The sequence below is a fragment of the Oryzias latipes genome, chromosome 17 (genome assembly GCF_002234675.1).
Source record: "Oryzias latipes chromosome 17, ASM223467v1".
NCBI classification, from domain to species: domain Eukaryota; kingdom Metazoa; phylum Chordata; class Actinopteri; order Beloniformes; family Adrianichthyidae; genus Oryzias; species Oryzias latipes.
Window position 1 is genome coordinate 8,879,887 of NC_019875.2, and position 24,072 is coordinate 8,903,958.

The window sequence follows — 24,072 nt, forward strand, 5'->3', positions numbered from 1 at the left end:
CACCATAGGTCTGGGGAGTCTCTGTTTCTTTTGTTCGTAGATTTGTGACAGACCCTGGTCCTTTGCCTGTCGCTCCTGCCAGGTCTCATCTTAACCTGCCCGCACCACCCATGCAGATGCATCTGGTTTCTGCACTGGGATCCTGGAAAGCGCATACACATTTTTGTTTTGATATTTAATAGTGTACCTGAAATTTGCAACCTGGGCCACCCCTCATTGTTAAATTTTTCTGCTACTGCCCACTTTAAAGCCAGCAGCTCTAGCTTCAATAAGCTACAGTTCTGGTCATTGTATTCTGAAGGGCTGAAGGCTTCTGCTTGCATATGCGATAACTCTTTCTGTCATGATCGGCTGCAACGTCAACAGATGCAAACGCTGGAACCCAGGAAGAGATGCACAGAGCTTGGCGAGTAAGGATTTATTAAAGTTTGTGGAAATTGCAATGAGTTCATGATGTCGTCACCGGAGATACGCCGAGGCGTGGGCATGAAGGTGAGTCTTTCTTTGGTGATTGGGCTTGGCTGGAGTCGTGGCAGGCAAGGTGGTCTGGTAGAAGTGGAACTTGTGAATGAACCCAGGTCGGCACTCGAGGTGTAGAAGTCCTGTAGGCAGATTAAAACTTGGATGAGAATAATTTCAAGACGAGATTATTTTAGAGGAAACGAGATAACGTTAGACCAGGTACTGCACCATAGAGGGCAACGAACTCGCGATGAATACTAGAATACGGCCACCATAAATACTGGAGCAGGAGATGAGGTAAGTGCCAACAGCTGGGTCCAATCTGCGAATTAAGCAGAGTGGGAGGAGAGGACTCCCGGAGGTACCATGTCACTTTCCTTCCCATCTTGAATATGTGTCAGTGCTGCTCCCAGGCTATAAGCATAATCAGCATAACCCAAAACAGGAGCACTTAGCAAAGGCTTGCTGTGGTTTGTCAAAAGCTTGCTGGCATTGCTCATTCCAAGTCACTGGAGTGGATTTCTTTCCAAAGGTGTTGCGGGTCAGCATTGTTAGGGGTGTTGCAGTTTTGGAAAAGAGAGGTATAAACCTTTTGTAATAGCCTGCAGTCTGAGGCACTGGCCATTCCCTCACTGCCATCGTCTTAGTGGGGTCAGTGGATATTTCTCCTTTGCTAATGGTGTGCCTCAAATAAATCACCCTGCACTGGAACTAGTTACATTTCTTGGGCTGCAGCTTTAAGTCATGCTGATCCAATCTTTCTAACACCTCTTCCACGTGTTTGACATGGCCATTGAAATCTGTGGAGAAAATAACAACATCATCCAAATAAATCAAGAGAGAGCCTTTGACCAAATTACCCTAGCATCGCTGCATAACCCACTGGAAGGTTGCTATTGCATTGCAGAGGCTGAATGGCATTCGCTCAAATTCATACAGGCCAAAGGGTGTTGTAAACACTGTCTTCTTCCTATCGACAGGATCCATCTGCCAGTTTCCACTAGTCAAATCCAAGGTGGAATACCATTTAGCTGCCTCCAGTCCTGTCAGGGAATCTTACATGCAAGGTAGGGGATAGATGTCCTTATGGGTGAGGGCATTCAATCTCCTATATTAAACAAAAAATCTCAAGCTGCCATCTTTCTTCTTTACCAGCACGATTGGTGGTGCCCATGGACTAGAGCAGTGTTTCCCCAACCCTGGTCCTCAGGGCACACTGTCCTGCATGTTTTCCATGTTGCCCTGCTTCTGCACACCTGATTCAACTCATCATCAGGCCCTGTGAAGCCTGACGATGATAGTCATCAAAGGCAGGTGTGTTTGAGCATGGTTGGATTGAAAAAATGCAGGACAGTGTGCCCCGAGGACCAGCGTTGGGAAACACAGGTCTAGAGCTTTCTTTCACCACTCCGCTTCCCAACATGTTTTTAACAGCGCCTGTAGTTCTTGGTGTAAGCTGGCCGCTCATGACCAGGGGGTGCAGAGGTGGTGGGTATCTGATGTTTTACAACTCCTGTTCTGCCAAAATCATCTTCATGGCATGAGAAAACTCTCCTCCATTTATGCAAGAGACTGGTCATCTCCTTCTGTGAGTCTGGAGTACGGCCATCTCCCTGTAAGGCAAATACAGGATTTGCATCCTCTTTCTCACCATCCACAACACCCACTCGTCTCACTGCCACCTCCACCACATCTGGGGCCACTGAGTTAAGTTCAAGTTCATGTTCACCCTGTATATCAGCAGTTACTACCTCAGTTACTTGGGCCAGAGTCTGGCACTGTGATACCTCGACAGGGTATGGGTTAGGATTGCAAACTTTACAGGGGACATGTCCACCAACCACTGAAGCAAAGGTTCGTCCTATGTGCCATTCTGTGTCATTGTCTGGAAAATGCTTCACAACCACAGTACAGGCTGAGATGATTGGGCTGCCGGTACCTGCATCCACAGGACGATCTTAGATTGCAATGGAATGATGATAGGTGACTGTTGGAGCAACTTAGCAACTTCTTCATAGGATGGGATAGGAGCCTCCGTGGTGGCCCGTTTGCATACTGCAAATCCTCTTGACCATGCCTTCCCTGCAACAGAGATCATGATGGTTTTGAATGCCCATAGTCCTGGGTGGCTCCCCCGTTTGAGGATGGATCAAACAGGTTTATTAATGTTCATACCTGGAATCCCTTTATCTGGGCAAAGGCAATCATCATCCACAACAATAATACCTTTTCCAGTGACCTCCATACTGCGTACAAAACAGTCCACAATAGTGTAGCCTCTGTAGGGAATTCACAGTCTGTTAGCAGCTCGTAGGGTCAGCCAAGGCAGAGTGTCTCAGATGTTTGTCGAATAAGCTCTGACTAAGCATTGTGACCTGTGACCCTCTATCTAGTATTAAGGGGATAGGCTGGTTGTTTATTTTAAGTAAAACCTTGGGGCATTCCCCAGGCAGGGCGGATCTTCGCTCCAGTTGCACAGTAGCCTGTAATACTGTAGGGGAAGTTAAAAATCCTGAGACGTTGATGATCGCTGGGTGCAGCGCCACTCCACAACTCCAGCATATAGGTCTCTCGTCTGAATCCCACTGGTGGGAAGTGGTGGGGGTATGGCTTTGTGGTCTAGCCCAATTGGATAAAGAGGTCAGAGTGGGCTGCTGATGGTTGGAAAGCTGGTGCCTCATCTTTGTTGTAAGATCGGCTGAAAGCTCTTTCAGTTGCTCATTTATCCCTGTTTTTATCTCACCCAACAGTTCCTCTTTCAGTTCGCCCTTTAAGTGATTCTTGCGATGTTCTGGTTTAATAGCATCCTGGTTCTGGGGGTTATAGGTGACTATTTGACAGAGCAGCCTCCTCATCCTTGTGTAGTTCTTGTGCTAGGGCCTGGGCTTCTATACACATGGCTTTGAAAGTCATTTAGTCCTTGTGTTGTCTTGCTTATCTTAAAGTAAGCCAAGTCAGTCGCTGGGTTTCTATGACCTTTTATTTAACAGTCTCTTTCAACGTACTACACAGTGCATGGCTATCAACCGCTTCCTAGCTCTCTGCTCAGTGCACTCTCACGTGACCATTCTCTAAGCATTCTGGGTAACACATGCATGCTGGGTAATGGAGTTCAACATTACTAACTTCAATACACAACAGTCCTGTCGTCTCATCTGACGACAAGACCCTCCAACCACCTCCGCTGTCTACCACAGGATACCTGGGACTCAGTTTCATCCTCTCTGCTGTATTAAAACCAGTTACCACTTACCTTTCTGCCTGCCTTGTGTCCTTCCGGGTTCCAGCACTTGAGTCTGCCTTAGCCTGCTAGCCATGACAAGAGCATTTTAGAGTTTTTCTTGTGAGGGCCACAATAACTCTTTTTCTTTTAACTTCTTTTATCTTTCTTTTATTGTAAAGCCCTAAAATAAAGTTGTATTTATTCATGATCCTTTTAATAAAACAAATAACACTATTTCTGAAATAAAAAATGACCAAATAACTGTGATTTTTCAGAGACAAAAAGTCAGGAAAAAATTTACTGATACATTAAAAAGATAAAACAATGAATGTTGGATGCTCTCCTGTCTTTGTCCTGCTGAGACTTAGATCACTGCAGCTTCTCACGTCTCACAGTTTGAGCTAAAACTGAGCAGCTGCGCTGCGCCCTGCGCGTCTGTTTCTCATGATGAAAAAAAGCAAATTTCTATGTTTTCTGCTGCAGCTATGCATATATATCTACGTTACCTTTTCACCAGTACAGAGTTCCCTTGTTTATTGCAGGAGTTTCGTTCTAAAAATAACCGTGATTGGTGAAATCCACCGAGTCTGATTACAGACGTTTATGGCAGTAAAACTCCTCACTGCCTAAATACACTTTTCGCAGACAGACATGAACATTTTTTCCCTTTTCACTTGTTTAAATTCTCAAACCTTCATAGAAATTAGGTCCAGGATCTGCGAAGGAAAACAAAGATCTGATTGCGATCAGAGATTTCTGTAGATCTGAAGAGCTCCGCGTTTCTGTACAGAAGACACGGCACGGACTTAGGAGATTGATTGACAAGGTCTCCAGCCAATCAGGACACAGAACAAGTGCGCTGTTTAAAAAAAGGAGCATAATCGTTCTAAAAGAATGAGCTAAACTTGGAAAGATGAACTGCTATGTAGAAAGCGAAGACTGTCTTCTGTTCTATTTGACAGGGATTTTAGAGCGTTTCAGATTGGAGTACAGACTGCAGAGGGGTGGAATAAAATTTCACGTTCTATGTGGGTCTTGATCGTGTGGCCAGATAAAAATGAAAAACACTGATATTGTTCAGTGGGACGGACCAAACATGGAGGCGGGCCGGATCCAGCCCGCGGGCCCTAGTTTGCCCACCCCTGCCATAAACCATGGCATAACAAACTGTGCAGCAACTGCCAAGCTCAAACCTTGCTGACTAGCATCCATTTCTAAACAGTTTGGTGGTCCTGCTCACATAAAAAAATGCAGCTGGGTTGTTAGTCTAAGTCTATAAAATAATATCTTGACTCAAAAAAAGTGAAGGATCTGATGGGAGCAGAGATCACACTGCTGTTGGGAATTTGGGCTAAACAAATAAAATTGAATTGAATTGAATCATTCCATGCAGGTGCCGCGTGTCTCCTCTTGCGTCGCTGGGGAAGTGAAAAGTAGGTCTTTACTTTTAGAAATACAACACTGCTGTCCACTCTCTCTCCAGAGTTCAATAGTGCCCACATTTCTTTACTTAGCTGAGTATCGCGTTGAATAGCACCTTCCTAATCTCAGCGCCATTTCTCCTTCCCCGTCTCTTCCTCATTGCTATTGCCAAAAGAATGAACTTAAAAACCTGCAGAAAAGGATTTTCTGGTCTGAAACTGAAAAGAACAGTTTCTTTATGAACTCTGATGAAAGATAAAGGAGTTTTAGTCAGAAAAATCAAAGATTTGAACTCTTTTAGGTCTCAAAATGAGTTTACTATTTGTCAGTTTATGTCAGTTTTCAAACTTGAAGAAGTTTAAAATCTAAATGAACAAACTTTTCACTAAACCACGTGGTTTCAGGTATAAAACTACAGGAGGAAAGGTAAAATACTGTACCTGGTGTTTGACTGGCTGTAAAGAAAAAAGTCTCAAATAAACGAAATTCCAAAAATAAAAGTAAAAACAAGTGAAACTCAAACATACACTACATTTTATTTCTTCAAAAAAAATTGTTTTTTAAAACAAAGTTGTTTGTTTATAAATGAGCTGAGTGTTTCAGTGCTGCCCTCTGGTGGTCAAACATTTAAACGTGATCTACAAGTCAGTTGTGATCAAAGATAAAGATTTTTTAGATCATGAGAAACATCTTTGGACCTTTTTGATCTTCTGAAATCAAATTAGATATTTCTGACAGCAGCACAGATGTTCTGCTCCTAAAACTTGGAAGTGAGGAGAACAAAGAAGGAACTAAAAATCTCCACATGGCTTCATGTGAACAAAAGGACTGCTGATACTTGTTATTGTACATCAGTGTCTCAGATAAAACATGAATCTACTTTTTAGTTTGTCAATCAGTGATTTTGTCAACATTTTTAGATAGACGTCTGCAGTTGAAATGAATATGTGAAAATGTCTCATCTAGACCAAATTTTAAGTTGTTCTTATGTGTAATATCTACTATCTACAAGAGTCTTTGATATGATTAAAAACATGAAGATCTGGATACATATCATGTTCAAAATCATAATCAGCATAATCTGAACATCCAAATCTTGTAAATGTTTGGATGTTCTGATGGTCCATTTAACCCTACGGACACTTTTCCATCTCTGCTTCAGGTTGGAGGAATTTTCTTTTGCTTTCCAAGGATCCGACTGTTCCAGACAATGTCAGCTTGTTTCTTTGTCAGATGTTCATTTAAGTAGAGCCCAGTACTCTAAAATTCCTGAGCCTGCTTGAAGATTTCTACTTTGTGCTGTCTGCTAACAAATTTGACAACAATAGTGCTTCTTTTTCTTTTCGTCCTTGTGTGGAAGAGTGTGACAGGCTGGGATTTGTTGACTCTAAATTGGAACGTTTGTGCGTCACTCTTGTGCTATCTTAGATGACCTCACCCTTACATTGACGTGTTCTCCCTACCATGACAAAGGTGGATAAAGGTAGAAAGGAATGTTGGCAGATTGCAGCTTCACAAGACCCAACAGTTAGATGTTTTTCTGCTGAACTAACAGCTTTGATACATTAAGATGATGTTTAAAGGTGAAGGTTCATGAGGGTTCAAGAGAGACGGGTTCTTGAAACCATGTTGTTTCTGGAAAACTGCTCTGTGCTGCTGCCTTCCACAGCTTTTATTTTGAAATTGTCCTTGAGGGAAAACTTGTCTTTTCTTGTCACAGTCACACAGACTGCAGATTCATTATTAAAAATACTTTGATACTTTCCATGTACTTCATCACTTTTATCAAACTCTCTGACATGTAGATGAAATGATCCTAACACACAGTTGAACCGGCATTCTGACACTAGCTCTGCGTATTCCCGAATGTCCCAGTAGTTGTTTGATAACACTTTTCTTGCCCTCTCTTTTTCTTTCCTTCTGCTCAGCTCATCTTAGTTTGAAGAGCTTTCTTCTCAAAATCTCCCTGATCTCAGACAAGGCGCTTCTTTCCTCTTCCTTTTTTGTCTTGAACATGCGTTTCAGGGTTTTCCTGCCTCAGCTGACCGATCTCATGCTCTCGCCTGTTGGGTCTTGCTGGTTTGCTACTCTTTGGCCTTTCTTTCACCCCAAACCGCTCTGGGCCAATGTTTATTATGAAGGTGAATATGGCCTGGAGTTTGTGGTCCGCCCTTTGATGTTATCTCCATAATCTTATATATGTCCTCGTCTAACTCCTTGTTGTTGGTGGCAGGCCACTTCACCTGATGATGTTCTGGTTTTTCTCTCTGACTCAAAGGAAAGGTGTACAAGACAGTGGTGAGACCAGCTCTGCTCTATGGGTTAGAGGCGGTAGCAGTGAGACAGAGACAAGAGGCTGAGATGGAGGTAGCAGAGATGAAGATGTTGAGGTTCTCCTTAGGAGTGACCAGGTTAGACAGGATAAGGAACGAGTACATCAGAGGGACGGCTCATGTTGCCTGTATTAGCGACAAAGTCAGAGAAGCCAGACTGAGATGGTTTGGACATGTTCAGAGGAGGGATAGTGGATATATTGGTAGAAGAATGTTGGAGATGGAGCTGCCTGGCCGGAGGGCAAGAGGACGGCCAAAGAGGAGATATATGGATGTCTTAACAGAGAACATGAAGTTGGCTAATGTTAGGGTAGAATCAGAAATACTTTATTGATCCCACACGTGGGAAATTTGTTTGTCACCATAGCAACTGACAGCAGAGGGAAAAAAAGACTTAGAATGAAATTAAAAAAAAAAAACAAGAACAAAGAAAATGTAGCATAAATGCAGACATCAAGGTAGCATAATTTAAAAAGCTATTTAAAGAACAGTGCAGGAAAAAAGATGTGCAAAAGAAATGTGCAAAATAGAAAAAAAACTAATAAAATAGATAATAAAAATGTGCAAAGGTTATCTTTTGCATTGTGAGTTGTTGTACAGGGTTATTGCATTGGGTATGAAGGATTTTTGGTACAGGGCAGTTTTGGACCGGAGCTATCTGAGCCTTCTCGAAAAGGAGCTACGCTGTTTGTCCAGAACAGGGTGGAGAGGAATCATGGGTTGTCCATGATTGAAAGGAGTCTGTTCAGTGACCTCCTCTCCATCACAACATCAGAAGATGTTCATGATAGAGTGAGGTGGAAAAGGATGATTCGCTGTGGTGACCCCTGATGGGAAAAGCCGAAATAGAAAGAAGCTTCCCGCTACTGTGGGGGGACTCTGGGCCTGGGTCCTCCTTAATCTGACCAGGGTCTGTGATGAGAACTTCATCTATAATCTTCATCTATCTATAGTGCTGGCCATTGCCCCTGTGTTTTACTCTTCCTCCCTTCAGGCAGCTCATCTTGGTCTGGTGGATTTTGAGACCTGTCAAGGTTTTGCACACCTTGCCGCAGGTACAGACCGTTCTCTTTCTAGGTTGACCGTTAGCTGATGTCTTTGCCGATAGATCTGTCCGTTTCAGATTCTCATTCTCCCCGCCTCTCGGGAACCCCTGCGGGTATAGTTCAGAAGGGTTCTCTGTAGCTTGCTTTAGGTTTCTTCTTCACAGGAACTGCAGTTTGGGGCGATGGCCCTTGTTGCCCCGGTTATCGTCTTTCTGTGCAGACAACTGTCTGCTACTTGGACACATCATCAGTGATAGACCCAAGGTCATAGGGTGTTTCAGGTCTTTAATCATCAAACCCCTCGCTCAGGCAAACCCGACCGGGGTGATCATCCCCCGACTTGTGTTCAAGTGGCCCCACCACTCCACAGATCCCCCCCTCCGGATTCATAGCCGTAATTGAACAATCTAAATAAAAAGAAGAGGAAAATAGCATGGTTACAGCCACATATGTAAAAATAGCAAAATTAAATACATTTTAAAGAATAATTTAACATAAAATGTATCCCACAAATATGTAATATCAAACAATATCCAAATTCTCAAATAAAGACCGTATCTGCAGTTTTTGAAATGATTTTCTTGAATTAGTTATTCTTCTTTTCATTGTAATTAAATTCTGGATCCAATTACAAAAGATTTATAAGCTCCAAATTAAACAATAATGCTATGATTAATGTCAAACTAATTCTTACATATTAAAATCTGATGATAAAAAGTTAGAAAATGGTATTAATCTGTTACTTCTCCAATTGAAAATTTACATATATAAAATCCACAGTTAATAAGCCATCTTTCAAATTAACTGATTTATAATCTATCAATCTTATAAATATCTCATCTTAAAAGATTAATAGATCAAAAGCCTGAAATACTGTAACTAATGGTGCCTTTTGCTTGAGTATTGCCCTCTCTTTCTTTCTCTTCCGGATCTGCAGCTCCTCCTCTGTCATGATCGGCGTAACCAACAGGAAGAGAAGAAAGAAGCTGATTGGTTGAACTCAGTGACAACACCTGATGGGAGGATCAGAGTCAAACTGGTTTCTGAGGAAGTGAAACTCTCACAGTCTTTGTGTCTGAGAGGAGAAATGGCGCAGAAAGGAGTTGATCTGGATCAAGAAACTCTCCGCTGTTCCATCTGTCTGGATCTGCTGAAGGATCCGGTGACTATTCCCTGTGGACACAGCTACTGCATGAAGTGTATTCAAGGATTCTGGGATGAAGAGGATAAAACCCCCAGCTGTCCTCAGTGCAGGAAGACCTTCATACCGAGACCTGTTCTGGTGAAAAGCACCTTGTTAGCAAATATAATAGAGAAGCTGAGGAAGACTGGACTCCAAGCTGCTCCTGCTGATCTCTGCTATGCTGGACCTGAAGATGTGGTCTGTGATGTCTGCACTGGAAGAAAACTGAAAGCCATCAAGTCCTGTTTGATCTGTCTGGCCTCTTACTGTGAGAAACACCTTAAGCCTCATTTGGATGCAGCTGCATTCAAGAAACACAAGCTGGTGGAACCCTCCAAGAACCTGCAGGAGAACATCTGCTCCCATCATGATGAGGTGATGAAGATGTTCTGTCGCACTGATCAGAAGTGTATCTGTTATCTCTGCTCTGTGGAAGAACATAGAGGCCACGACACAGTCTCAGCTGCAGCAGAAAGGACTGAGAGGCAGAGAGAGCTGGAGGAGAGTCAACAACAAATCCAGCAGAGAATCCAGGACAGAGAGAAGGAGGTGAAGCTGCTTCAACAGGAGGTGGAGGCCATCAATCACTCTGCTGATCAAACAGTGAAGGACAGTGAGAAGATCTTCACTGAGATGATCCGTCTCATCCAGAAAAGAATCTGTGATGTGAAGAAACAGATCAGATCCCAGCGTCTAACTGAAGTGAGACGAGTCAAAGATCTTCAGGAGGAGCTGGAGCAGGAGATCACTGAGCTGAAGAGGAGAGACGCTGAGCTGAAGCAGCTCTCACTCACAGAGGATCACAGCCAGTTTCTGCTCAACTACCCCTCACTGCCACCACTCAGTGAGTCCACACACTCATCCAGCATCAATGTCCGTCCTCTGAGATACTTTGAGGATGTGACAGCAGCTGTGTCAGAGCTCAGAGACAAACTGCAGGACATTCTGAGAGAGGAATGGACAAACATCTCACTGACAGTCACTCATGTGGATGTTTTACTGCCAGAACCAGAACCAAAGAGCAGAGCTGACTTCCTCAAATATTCATGTCAAATCACACTGGATCCCAACACAGCAAACAGACAACTGTTACTGTCAGAGGAGAACAGAAAAGTGACATTTATGGAAAAACCTCAGTCTGATTTTTATTATCCAGACACATTTCTTTATTTTTTTCAGGTTCTGAGTAGAGAGAGTCTGACTGGACGTTGTTACTGGGAGGTGGAGTGGAGAGGGGAATATGTTTGTGTAGCAGTTGCATACAAGAACATCAGCAGATCTGGAGATGAAAGTGAATTTGGCTTTAGTGATAAATCTTGGTCATTAGATTGTTTTCAAGATAGTTTCTCATTTTACCACAACAGCATAAAAACCTCCATCTCAGCTCCTGTTTCCTCCAGAGTAGGAGTGTACCTGGATCACAGAGCAGGTGTTCTGTCCTTCTACAGCGTCTCTGAAAGCATGACTCTCCTCCACAGAGTCCAGACCACATTCACTCAGACGCTCCATGCTGGACTAAGGTTGGGTTTTGGTTGTGTTGGAGCCACAGCAGAGTTCTGTAAACTCAAATAGTTCCTGAAAGAAGTGAAATGTTTGTTTTGAGTGATTTCTCTGCTTTAGATCATTTTGAACTAAACTTTTTAACCCTTGTGCTATCTTAGATGACCCCACCTTTACATTGACGTGTTCTCCCTGCCATGATAAAGGTGGATAAAGGTGGAAAGATTTCATGTAATTCATGGACACCAGTGAGGTACACAAATCATTGAAGAAAAAAGGTTCAGCGCACTGTCTAGTGGGTCTAGATGACCCAACTCCCAACGTTAAAGTGCCTAGGATAGCACAAGGGTTAACTGTTAATATTCTGTGGAGTAATGTTTGTTGTCAGAAATATAGAGTGAAATGAAAAATCTCTAGAATGTGGATTTGAGACATTTTTGAACATAAATCTCAAACGTTTGAGTAAAATCTGTTTTCTTCCTGTTTCTTTGAACTTTGGGATTTTACTGTTTGAATTCAAATTTCACACAAATGTTTTGTTCATGTTTTTGTGTTGTTGTAGAAAGAAGAACATTTACAACTTGGTTTTCTTTCTATTTGTTTCATTTTACAATTTTGGATTGAAGATTTGCGTTTTCACTTCTTTGTTTTTTCAGAGAAAAGTTGTTTCTGATCATTTGACAATGAAAATATCCTGATTCTTTTGTCTTCATTCCAGAGTTTGTGTGAAATATGATGAAGAAAAGTGGGAATAATATGAGGGAAGAACTGAGGCAGTTTTCCTGGAACTCCAGAAATGACAGTTCATGTTCAAGGCAGAAACATCTGTCAGTTAGTCTTTGTCCTTTTGACTCTTTATTTTTGAACACTTTATTTAAACATGTTCAATTTTTTTTATAGAAACACACATACATATAAAAAGCATCTATAATCCAAGATTTTGTATGCCATTCTGATGCTAACGTATTTGTTGATTCACATAAGAAACTCATTGAAACTCTGAGGAATTTTACCGCCCCATCACTTTCAGTACATGGAGTGCAGTCGTCGTTGCGGCACCAGATCAAAGAATGCAGGGGCGACAATATCATCCGTCAGAAACTGAAGTGCTGACCGGAAAGTAGGGTTTGCAGGGTCAAGAAGCGATGCATAGATAAAGACAAAAGCAGTATTATTCATGGCAAAGATTAATAACTTAGAAACTGATCAATTTTAGATTGCTTGAGATAAATGGAATAACAGTGCTTTTAAAGAACAAATCTGTGAAAATGACATCAAGTAGTGAGTTAAGGAAAGTCCTATTTGTGGATTCATCGCACCATAGAAGACAACCAGAATCACAGATTCCAACAGAGAAATGATAGTGAAATATAGAACCTGCACGTAATCTTAACACCATTTTTTTTTTTACACACCAATGTTAAGAGAGAAGTAACCTTCTGTCATTTCCGGAGGGAGGCACCTTTAGAAAGTCATTGAGGAGGAGGCTAATGGCAGGGTATCCAAGGACCAATGAGATTCGTAGATGAGGAAGGTCTGCATCTCACATAGCAATGGACTGCAGCTCGGCTGGATTTGATGCTTTGTATTTGATATCAGTGGTTCTCAAATAGGTGGACAACAAAAGCACAGACTACTGAAATTTTAATTAGCCAAGGGCTTCTGGATACTGCAAAGGAAGAACTTGAGATCCATGAGGGATCGTAGGTTTTGGTAGAATTTTTAGCTTGGCTGAACCTCATGCATTTAGAGGCGGAGTACAACAAGTCTCTAAATGGAGATGCTTCTAGCCGAGAGTCATCTGCATAAGCAGGGAAAATAGAAGACTGGCTTGTGGACACAAAATTTAATTCTTGGAACTAAGCTAGAGAGTGTCAGTGATATAGTTTCTACGGTTAATGTTCAAATTTGCTCGTAGTGTTATTTAAACACAAGTGCACCGATGACACATAAGATTATCCTCTCACTTCTTGAAACGACCTTAGTATAATCTCCACAGCTGAATTCCTTCATAACCACATGATCCGTTAAAGGACCATTAGAGCTGAGGATTTGGGCTTAATGTTCTAAATCCTCGGCGGCCGGACATTTACAAACCACTCTTCATAGATTTTCTCCCCCAAAACCAGAGGGGGCAGACTCAGAAAACAAGTGGGAGACCGAAGACACGACATTCATCATCATAACGAAACCACTCCAAGCATCGAGAAGGAAAGGCCAGAAACGCAAGACATAAATAACCAGAAAAACAGGGACACAGGGGCCCAGGATCAAACTACCCAGAACAAAAAACAAGATGAATGGATTACCGTGGGAATAATGCACATAGAAAATTTCAGGTGGCCCAACAGCGACAAATCATATTCAACCAAAGAATGAATAAATGAACTGCTGCACAAATGCACGCAAACAGAGCAGAGATACGCCCACATAGAAAAAGAAGCCTTAGCACTCACTTGGGCTGGTGAAAGGTTCAGAAACTTCCTCATAGGCAAGCACTTCCAGATGGAGACTGACCACAAACCTCTCCGGAGTTTGTTAGGGTCCCAGCAACTGGATGCCCTTCCTCCATGCATTCAACGGTTTAAAATGTGCCTTATGCGTTATTCCTACTCCATATGGCATGTGCCAGGAAAGAGCTTGTGGACGGCAGACATGCTATCACGTGCTCCCCTGTTGAATAATGAAACACCGGATGGCAAGGAGTTGCTGGAGGACACAATTCTACATGTGGACAGGATAATGGAGAACTTACCAGCAATCACCTTCTATTTGGAGCACCTGAAACAAGAGCTGCAACTGGACAGTGTGTGTGCACCTGTGATGCAACTCTGTGAGCAAGGATGGCCGACTCACTACAACAGTGAACCAGCAACCAGACCCTACTGGGCGGAACGAGCATCACTCTCAGTACATGATGGACTGCTGCTCAAGGGTGACAGGCTTATATCCCTTCTTCAATGAGAAACGGAGTGCTCACAACTCTGCATGAAGGTCACCAAGGAGTCGTGAAATGCAGGAAACGTGCACAGCAGTTGGTGTGGTGGCCTGGATTAAGCCAGCAGATAAATGAGTTAGTTCTCTACTGCCGGATCTGCAGTAAAGAGAGGCATAATCCTGCAGAGCCGTTGTTGCCAACCCAGGAAGACCGTGGCAAAAACTGGGAGCAGATTTTTTCATGCTGGGAGCCAAAACTTACCTGCTAGTAGTAGATTATGCATCCAGATTTGTTGAAATCGCTTTGCTTACACACTGCAAATTTTGTCAATCTACCTAAGATTATCAATCTTAAAACTAGCTGTAAAATCTTATTGATCTTAATTTTAGATAAAAACAGCAGCACGTGTAAGATTATTACACTTGTTTTAAGAAAAATATGCATTACCTGTCTTGATCAGTTTGTAAATCTAGAAAGTAGTCATTTTACATGCAAAACAAGAAAAAAAACACTGGAAGCCTGATTTAAGGACAGGAAAACGTCCTAATTTAAGTTTATTAAACTTGTTTTAAGACAAAAATATGCATTACCTTTCTTGATCAGTTTAGAAATTAATCATTTTCCATGCAAAACAAGAAAAAATACTGCAGGCCTGATTTAAGCACAGGTTAAGGTCTTAAGTTTATTTTAGATGTAACCATATTATCTGATATCCAAAAATGTACTTGAATACTGATGTTCAATAGCTCATCCAATATTTATAGGATAAACAATAGATAAGTATTTTTGTTTTTTACTGCAATATCATCATCAACATTATATTTGATCAAAACACTGATTTTGAAATGATATGATAACCAAGCTTGTTTTCAGCATTTATAAACGTAAGCAAGATTAGGTATAGCTAGTTCATAAGCAAGAAGGTCTCTGTTAAAACAGTGTTTCGTAAACCTGGCTTCAATACAATGTTGTCTGTCTTGTCAACAATCCATTGTTACCACAAAATCTTTTGTGTAGGTCCAAAAGTAAGTATTGTTTTATTCGCAGAAATGATAATTAGTGACCTTTCACATACATATTTGTTAATATTGAGAACAAGCCACTTCACTCTAACAGCATGGTTATCTGATTTAAATTTAAATTATAAACAGTACTTTGCAATCCACAGATGATGCAATCATAATTCTACCGCGCTTGGTTTGGGCAATACCAACTCAATATTTTGTGCAAAGATCTATTTTGAATCGAAAGATTGTACAAATCAGACAATGATTATCTTCCTTAATCAAAGAAGTTATTTGTTATATCAACCAAGGTTTACGTAGAATAGTTGATCTTTTAAAATATGTATTTTTCATGTTTTGTCGTAATTTTTCAATGGAACATTCCGGCAGGCACAATCAAAAATGGAAAAGTCCATTGTGACCAAATGAAGCGGGATTAATATGTTCAGAAGACTTGCTTAAGATAAACTAGTAGAGCCAACACGTTATATGCTGTTTTATAACTTATTTATTTTCATAATGATGGCATAAGGAAGTGTAACACAAAAAAATTAATTCTATTTATTGCAATTTTGGGATACCCTTTGAGTATTTTCATATTGTGACCGACCCAGCGCCATCTTGTCACATTTGCGACGTACATCTGATGATCCAGAACATGACGAGAACGAACAGGAAAAACAATTAGGAATATAATATTCGGCGGACAATGTTCAAGTGGCTGAGTTTTATATATTTTTATATCACCAACACACGAGACACGCTGGTAGCTTCACACAGGTTCCGCTTTTATTGCTCTTCCCTCCAGGTACAAATCCACCCATACAAAGGTTCCTACCCCTTTGTGTCACCTGATACTACATCCCCCTTTCTTAAATGAAGAACGTCAGGGTAACATAACAAAAAGATTTCTCATCAGTAACACTGCACTGCTCCTCTGTAAAGTGTTCATACACATAACCAACATGAAGTGCACATCCTAGTGAAACCATTAACAACTCCATGCATTTCACATAAAACCACAAACTTCTATCTATGAGGAATGAGATAGACTACTCAGATCCTCAATCTGAGTGTGGGGATTATTCTGCCCCAGAACTCACTCAGTTCCTATTGTTTGAACAAACGTAGTCCTTTAGGTACGCTGGCGGCGCCCTGGAGTCCTGCCACGTCCCGGCCTGCTTCAAACTGTCCACCATCGTCCCTGTCCCCAAGAAGCCCCGCATAACTGGCCTCAATGACTACAGGCCTGTGGCACTCACGTCTGTAGTCATGAAGTCATTCGAGCGTCTGGTCCTCCCCCACCTCAAGTCCTTCACCTCCCCCCTCCTGGACCCTCTACAGTTCGCCTACAGAGCCAATAGGTCTGTAGACGATGCTATCAACCTGGCCCTACACTTCATCCTGCAGCACCTGGACTCCCCGGGAACCTATGCTAGGATCCTGTTCGTGGACTTCAGCTCTGCGTTCAATACTATCCTCCCTTCTCTGCTCCAGGAAAAGCTCCTCCAGCTCAACGTGCCTGACTCCACCTGCAGGTGGATCTCTGACTTCCTAATAGACCGGAGGCAGTGTGTGCGGCTGGGGAAGAATGTCTCCACCACCCAATGCATCAGCACAGGATCTCCACAGGGCTGTGTACTTTCCCCTCTGCTCTTCTCCCTGTACACTAACTGCTGCACCTCCAGCCATGACTCTGTCAAACTGATCAAGTTTGCAGATGACACCATTCTCATCGGACTCATCTCTAATGATGATGAGTCTGCCTATAGGGGGGAGCTGGACCGGCTGGTGTCGTGGTGCAGCATCAACAACCTGGAGCTGAACACCCAGAAGACAGTGGAGATGATAGTGGACTTCAGGAAAGTCACAGCCCCCTCACCCCCTCTCACCCTGTCAGACTCTCCCATCACCCTAGTGGACTCTGTGCGTTTCCTCGGCACCACCATCACGCAGGACCTCAAGTGGGAGCCATCCATCTGCTCTCTCCTCAAAAAGGCCCAGCAGAGGATGTATTTCCTGTGGCAGTTGAAGAAAGCCCGGCTGCCGGCCCAGATGATGGTGCAGTTCTACACGGCCATCATTGAGTCCATCCTCACCTCGTCCATCACCGTGTGGTACACTAGTGCCACAACCAGAGACATTAACAGGCTACAGCGTATTGTGCGCTCAGCAGAGAAGGTGATCGGCTGCAGCCTCCCATCTGTCCAGGAACTATATGTCTCCAGAACCCGGGGACGTGCAGGCCGGATAGCTGCCGACCCTTCTCACCCTGGACATTACCTACTGAGACTACTCCCTTCAGGCAGGAGGCTAAGGTCCATCAGGACCAGAACCTCCAGACACAAGAACAGTTTCTTTCCCTCTGCAGTCAGACTCTTAAACGCCCTGTAACCCCCCCCCCCCCAAATTTCACTTCAATGTCCAATCAGTCACCAGCCCACTACCTGCACCTTGAACATTCTCAGTTTGCACTGTTTTGTCACTCCTTGCACTACTGACTCTATTTATATTTTTGTTCTGTCCATTGCGTAAAATTTTTTGTTGTTTACTGTTCTTCTGTTTTATGTTGCACATTTGCACCGAAACAAATTCCTACTCTGTGTAGCTACACAGAATATGGCAATAAAAACCTCTTGAATCTCTTGAATCTTACTGGAAACCGTCTCCAGACACTGAAGTCTCCTGTTCCAACTCGTTTTCTTCAGGGGCCACACTTCCTCTCGTATCTTGCGGGGGAGAAAGAGCAGGTGTTTCTGGAGCCACAGGAGTTGGTGAAAGGTGGTATCTGTTCCTCCGCAGGACCCCCTTTGGTGTATCTATGACGTACGACCTTGGAGTATTTGCAGCCGAAACAACCGTGCCCCTCTCCTGCAGACCTTTAACCCACACATGATCTCCAGGCTGTAACTGAGACAAATCATGTGCTCTGTGTCTGCTGTTATAATCTAGCTGAAGCTTTTGTCTGTACTTCTGCTCAATCTTCCTCAGCCGCTTCATATCCGCACCTTCTGGAGTAAGCTGAGAAGAAATCATAGGAACAGTCGTCCTTATCCTTCTGCCCATCAGAAGTTCTGCAGGGCTGTATCCATTTGCTAGAGGCGCAGAACGATAAGCCATGAGAGCAAGATATGGATCCCCAGACTTCTTGAGAAGATTCTTTACCGTCCTCACAGCTCGTTCCGCCTCACCGTTGCTCTGTGGGAAATGCGGGCTTGAAGTCACGTGTTTGAAGTTCCAGCAGCGCACAAAATTACGGAAGTGCTCAGAACTAAATTGTGGTCCATTATCCGTGCGCACCTCATCCGGAATGCCGTGTCGTGCAAACACAGATTTAAAGTGTTCAATAACACCTTCAGATGTTGTAGATGTCAGCTTGGCCACCTCAAAATACCTGGAATGATAGTCCACCACAATCAAGTAATGCTGTGAACCAAACTGAAACAGGTCTGCTCCTACTGTGGACCATGGTCTTGTAGGAAACTCAGTAGGAATCAAAGTTTCCCTCAGGTTTGTTCTCTCACGAGCACAGACATCACATTTTTTCTATCATTTCTGTTAACTCTTTACTGAGACCTGGCCACCAAACTGACTGCTTGGCTCTTGCTCTGCATTTGGTTATCCCCAGATGTCCTTCATGCAGCTTTGAAAGAATGTCCTTCTTCAGTGATGCAGGAATCACTATTCTGCTACCGTAAAGTAGCAAACTGCTGTGAACTGAGAGATCTCCTGAGTACTGCAAGTAAGGCTGCAGGGATCTGTCAGCTGAGAACTTATCTGGCCATCCTTCCACGCAGCACTTTTTGAGTTGCTGAACCATGACGTCATTCTCCTGATGAGTCTTAATTTGCTGAAGCCTGCTCTCAGTAGCTGGTAGGCTGCTTATGACCGCGTCCACATACAGGTTGATATCTTCCTCCGATAAGTCAGAATCATTCCCTCCAACAGGAGCTCTTGACAGAACGTCTGCCGTTGCGATGTTTTTGCCTGCGACATGAGAGATGGTAAAAGAAAACCTCATCAGTCTCATACGTAAGCGTTGTATGCGGGGTGGCAGCTCATCCAATCTCTTTGATCCCAGCAGTGGGACTAACGGTTTGTGATCCGTTTCCATGTGAAAACATTTCCCGATGAGAAACTCTTGAAACCTCTCACATGCCCATGTCAAGGCCAACGCCTCCTTCTCAATTTGGGCGTAGCGCTGCTCTGTCTCGCTCAAAGCTCTGGACGCATACGCGACCGGTTTCCATCCTCCATTTTCTTGTTTTTGGAGGAGAACCGCGCCCATCCCATAGGAAGAAGAATCTGCAGACACCAGCGTTTCAGCATTTGGGTTATACAGAGCGAGTCCCGGGGGTGTCGTCAGATCAGCTCTGATACTCTCAAAGGCTTTCTGCTGCTGTGAACCCCAGTTCCACATGTTAGACTTCCTCAGCAGGTCTCTCAGAGGGCGTGTCTTTTCTGCTAGGTGAGGCAAAAACTTTCCAAGGTGATTTGCCATTCCAAGAAAACGTCTCACCTCGCTCACATTGTTAGGCTCCTGCATGCCTGTGATGGCTTTAACCTTTTCAGGGTCTGGGCTGACTCCTGATCCTTCAATAATCTGACCCAAGAATTTAATCCTGCTTTTTGAAAACTCACATTTGTCATTTAACGTGACACCTGCCTCTTGGAGACGAGATAATGCTCTTCTCAGTCTCTCATCATGTTCTTCTTGTGTGGTTCCCCAGATGAGAACGTCATCCATCTGACACAAAACTCCTTCGAGACCCTCCAGGATACGTGACATTCGTTTCTGGAAGTGCTCGGGTGCAGACGAGATCCCAAAACACAGACGATTGTAGCAGTATCGTCCAAAAGGAGTTATAAAGGTAGTCAACAGAGAAGAGTCTTTAGATAGTGGAATCTGCCAGAATCCAGCATTAGCATCCAACTTTGAAAATACTTTGGCTCCAGCCAGCTGCCCTAATGTGTTTTCAACAGACGGAAGAGGATGTTTTTCTCTTAACACAGATTTATTCAGTTCAGTTAGGTCAGTGCAGATCCTCACCCTGCCTGTGCGTTTTGGCACCACCACCATGGGTGCACACCACTCAGTTGGCTGGTCCACTTTTGAGATGACCCCTTGCTGCTCCATTCGGGTCAGCTCCTCCTTAACCTTTGGCATAAGGGGAAGAGATATGCGTCTTGGTGTGGACAGAGAGAAAGGCTGAGCGTTCGGTTACAGCACAATGTTGTACTCTCCCTCCATTTTTCCGAGTCCACTGAAAAGCCTAGGGAACTCCCTTTTAACAGTCGCTGTGGAGTCCAGAATGATGTTCTCTACTCTGGCAACCAGCTGTAGAGCAATAGCTGCTGTCCCACTCAGGAGCGGCATACTCAAACCTTTCACAACATAGATGTCCTCCTTCGTGTTTTTGTTATTTTTGTGAAGGTTAGCTGTGAACATACCTTGGACTTGTAACCGTGAACCTCCTGGTCCTCGTAAGACTTTTGTTGGCTTCTCCAGCTTGCCAAACTGTCCTTCTTTGTACAACGTCTCTGAAACTGCAGTCACATCAGCTCCAGTGTCAATTTTAAACACTGTGCTATGGCTGTTCACATCCACTTCTGTGATCCAAGGACTTATTGTGTTTTTATCAGACATTGAACCTAAAAAAGCAAATCCATCATTTGAGTCCTCTGTCACCATAGCAATTTTCATGTCTTTCCTCTGTTTGGTTCTGCAGACTCTTGCATAATGTCCCTTTTTCCTGCACTGATTGCACACTGCTTCACGTGCTGGGCATTGCTGCATGCTATGTCCTCTTGAATCTCCACATCTTGTGCACTGAATTACTGTGTCCTGTGTGTGTGTCATTACTTTTTGGCGGTGTGGCGGTGCTCTTGTCTTCGCTCGCGCGCCGCCGTGTTGACGCGCGTGCACGCCATCCACTTGCACATCCGCTCTGAAGTTACTGTGAAGCATCTCTTGCTGCCTTTTAACCTGCTCACTCTGTCGTGCTCTATTAACTGCTTTTTCTAAAGTCAGCTTTGGATCCATCTGTAGTTGTTCCGATAACCGTTCGTCTTTCAAACCCACAACAAATCTGTCTCTCACCATCTCGCTGTGAAGAGCGCCGTAGCCGCAGTGCTCCGCCAGGCATTGCAGCGCAGTGTGGAAGCTGTCGACCGTCTCTTCCATCTCCTGCTGTCGTTGGTTGAACTTTGCTCTTTCAAAAATTATATTTCTGCGAGCCACGAAATGAGTGTCCAGCCTTGTCTTGACTGTGTGGAAGTCGACTGCCTCCTCCGGACTCAGGTGCAGCGAGACCAGAATATCCTCGGCTTCCGCCCCCATGGAATAAATCAGCGCATTCACTTGGTTCTCCTCGGCTTGAGTCTCCAAACCAGACGCAATCCGGAACCTTTCAAAACGCTTTATCCACTTAGGCCAGTCATCTGCCTTGAAGGAAAACTTCTGAGGTGGGGGTACCTGGAATCGACTCATGGCGGCCGTCCCGGACTTCGATGGCGACTACGAGCGGCAAAATCCACACTATTATTTTTATCCTGAGTTCTTCAGTTCAAACCCCTCCTGGGTTCACTTCTGACACCATGTTCAAGTGGCTGAGTTTTATATATTTTTATATCACCAACACACGAGACACGCTGGTAGCTTCACACAGGTTCCGCTTTTATTGCTCTTCCCTCCAGGTACAAATCCACCCATACAAAGGTTCCTACCCCTTTGTGTCACCTGATACTACAGACAAGATAAAAGGAGGTAAGCTATATTAAATTATATGACATAGAATAAATCACCATTACGCTCCACGCAGCTGGTAAAGATTATAAAGTGGGTTTAAACATCTTGAGAAGCAGGCTAACGGAGCAACTAGCTAGCGTGCGCTAGCACTATTTTAGCTACTCCGTCACTTTTTTGTAAGTATCCTGTATACATCATAAATATACTTTAAAATACAATTAATGAGATTTTGGTTCTGTTTAAATATGTTAAATTAATTTTTTGTTTAGTAAAAATGTATTTCAGTGTTAAGAAGTATGCTATTGTAGTAAGCTAACTTGAGTTATTGCTAGCCCAATACTGCTCAACTGTAACTCAGTTTTATGCTAGGGTTGCTAGATTGGGCAGTTTCCCACCCAAATCGGCCAGTTTGAAAGACTGTTTGTCATGTATGCTTGATGATCTTAAAGTTAGAATGAAAACTTGCTGTTATTAAAAATTGTGACTTTAACATTTTTAAGTTTGAGAGTTACTATTGTTGGCAGAAATTAAAACACAATTTTTGATCACTTTTGGTGAATAAGGATAGTATGCAAGTACAAGCTAAGCATTATAAAACTCTGCAGGAAATGTACAAAAAGTAGAAGCCCAAGCTGATCTTAACAGTTTTTTGATCTGGAGTTTCAGGCCAAACGAGCTTACATTGATTGTGGAGCCATAAGAGGAGATACCAGAGCTTCATCCATCGTGGATGTTTATCCAGAGAACTGCATCATATAAGTATTATGTAAAAAGTATAAAGTAAAATTTTAAATGTATATATATTTTTCATCACTTGGTTTGTCATTGCAGGTGCCTAGAGAAATGCATAGAGTCCTTGCTCCCCACTATGATGAATTCATTGAGGAAGTCAGAATGTGATGGGAGGATTGCTGCACCAGGGTCATTTTACAGAGTATGAAAGAAGGCAATAAAGCCACCAATCAACAGGGATAAAAGTAAGTTTATGCCTTTTTGATACATGTAGTTAGATGCGTGAATGCTTCTTCTCAGAAAATTCTAGGTTCTATGTGTTTCTTCTTCAAGAAGTAAAATTTAATTTATTGTGTTTCAGTGGAAGCCAACTTTGCTCTGGTGAAGGCCCTTCCCATTCTCTTTCCCCCAGTGGCACCTCCATCAAAGAAACTGGGGTGTGCTAGTGAAGCTTTACTGCATGTTCAGGAGGTAAATTTTTATTTTTGCCCTAAGCAGATACATAAAGAAATTACTACATTGGAGATACTAAAGGAAAAACGTTTTTTCTGCTTTATAGTCAACAAAAGATCCAAACGTCTTCATCCAGAAGAGAGGCCTGTCAAGTCCAGTCTTGGTGTTCGATGGCAGCAGATGAATCGTTGCTATTGGTTTGATGCCAGTGACGTTTGAAAAAGAAAAGCTTCACGAGGGTCTGATTTTCTAAATGGCATATTATTACACACTACATCTGACCTACACAAATTGCGTGGCCACCCTTCTGTCATTCAGACAGAGATCCTTCAGGATACAATTCACAAGTGGGACATCACCACCACATGAAAGAGCATTAAAGTAAAGAATTTGTTGGAAGATAAACTGCTTTTGCAGTTCAATGTTTATGTCTGTTCTTTAGAATAGTATTCTAATTGTGTTGTTAAAGAAATAGTTGTATTCCTAGTGCCTTTGGGTAAATTTGTATCACAAATCTCAGTTTGTAAGTTGAATAAAAGAATCGAAAAGTGAATTTGTTTTCATTCTTTTTAGTATTGAAACAAGAAAAAATATCTTTTGCAACAGCTTGTTTCAAGATGTATTTTCTGAATTTTAGTAGGCAATAAATTTTAATCAAGCTCCTATATCCTAGTTTCTAGTTTTTTTGTCTTAAATTACTGCTTAAAATAAGTGTTTTTGCCTAATTTCAAGATTTAACCGATTTACTATGGCTTCGATATTTTTACTTAAATCAAGACATCTTGTTAAGTAAAATTTACCAGCTGCATGGACAGATAATTTGACTTATTTCTAGTCAATTTCTACTAAAAACAAGTACTTTTTTCTTGAATTAAGATGGTGGTTTTTTGCAGTGCAACCACAAAGTATGCAAACGTGATTCACCACTTAAAATCTATCTTTGCACGCCACGGCATTCCAGAGCAGCTGGTGACAGACAATGGACCTCAATTCTCTGGAGCAATTTTTTCAGAGTTTGCACAATCTCA

The 24,072-nt window shown here is 42.8% G+C and overlaps 1 protein-coding gene and 1 long non-coding RNA gene across 2 annotated transcripts; both read left to right on the forward strand.

The window, feature by feature from the left end:
* The first annotated feature begins 9,532 nt into the window (after positions 1-9,532).
* On the forward strand, positions 9,533-11,859 carry LOC111949046 (tripartite motif-containing protein 16-like). Its single transcript, XM_023965055.1, has one exon. The coding sequence runs from the start codon at positions 9,574-9,576 to the stop codon at positions 11,239-11,241; it is 1,668 nt and encodes a 555-aa protein (XP_023820823.1). The 5' UTR covers positions 9,533-9,573; the 3' UTR covers positions 11,242-11,859.
* Positions 11,860-22,693: 10,834 nt separating this feature from the next.
* On the forward strand, positions 22,694-23,597 carry LOC111949047. Its single transcript, XR_002875070.1, has 3 exons — positions 22,694-22,836; positions 22,953-23,062; positions 23,151-23,597. It is a non-coding gene; the product is annotated as an uncharacterized LOC111949047 (long non-coding RNA).
* Positions 23,598-24,072: the final 475 nt, after the last annotated feature.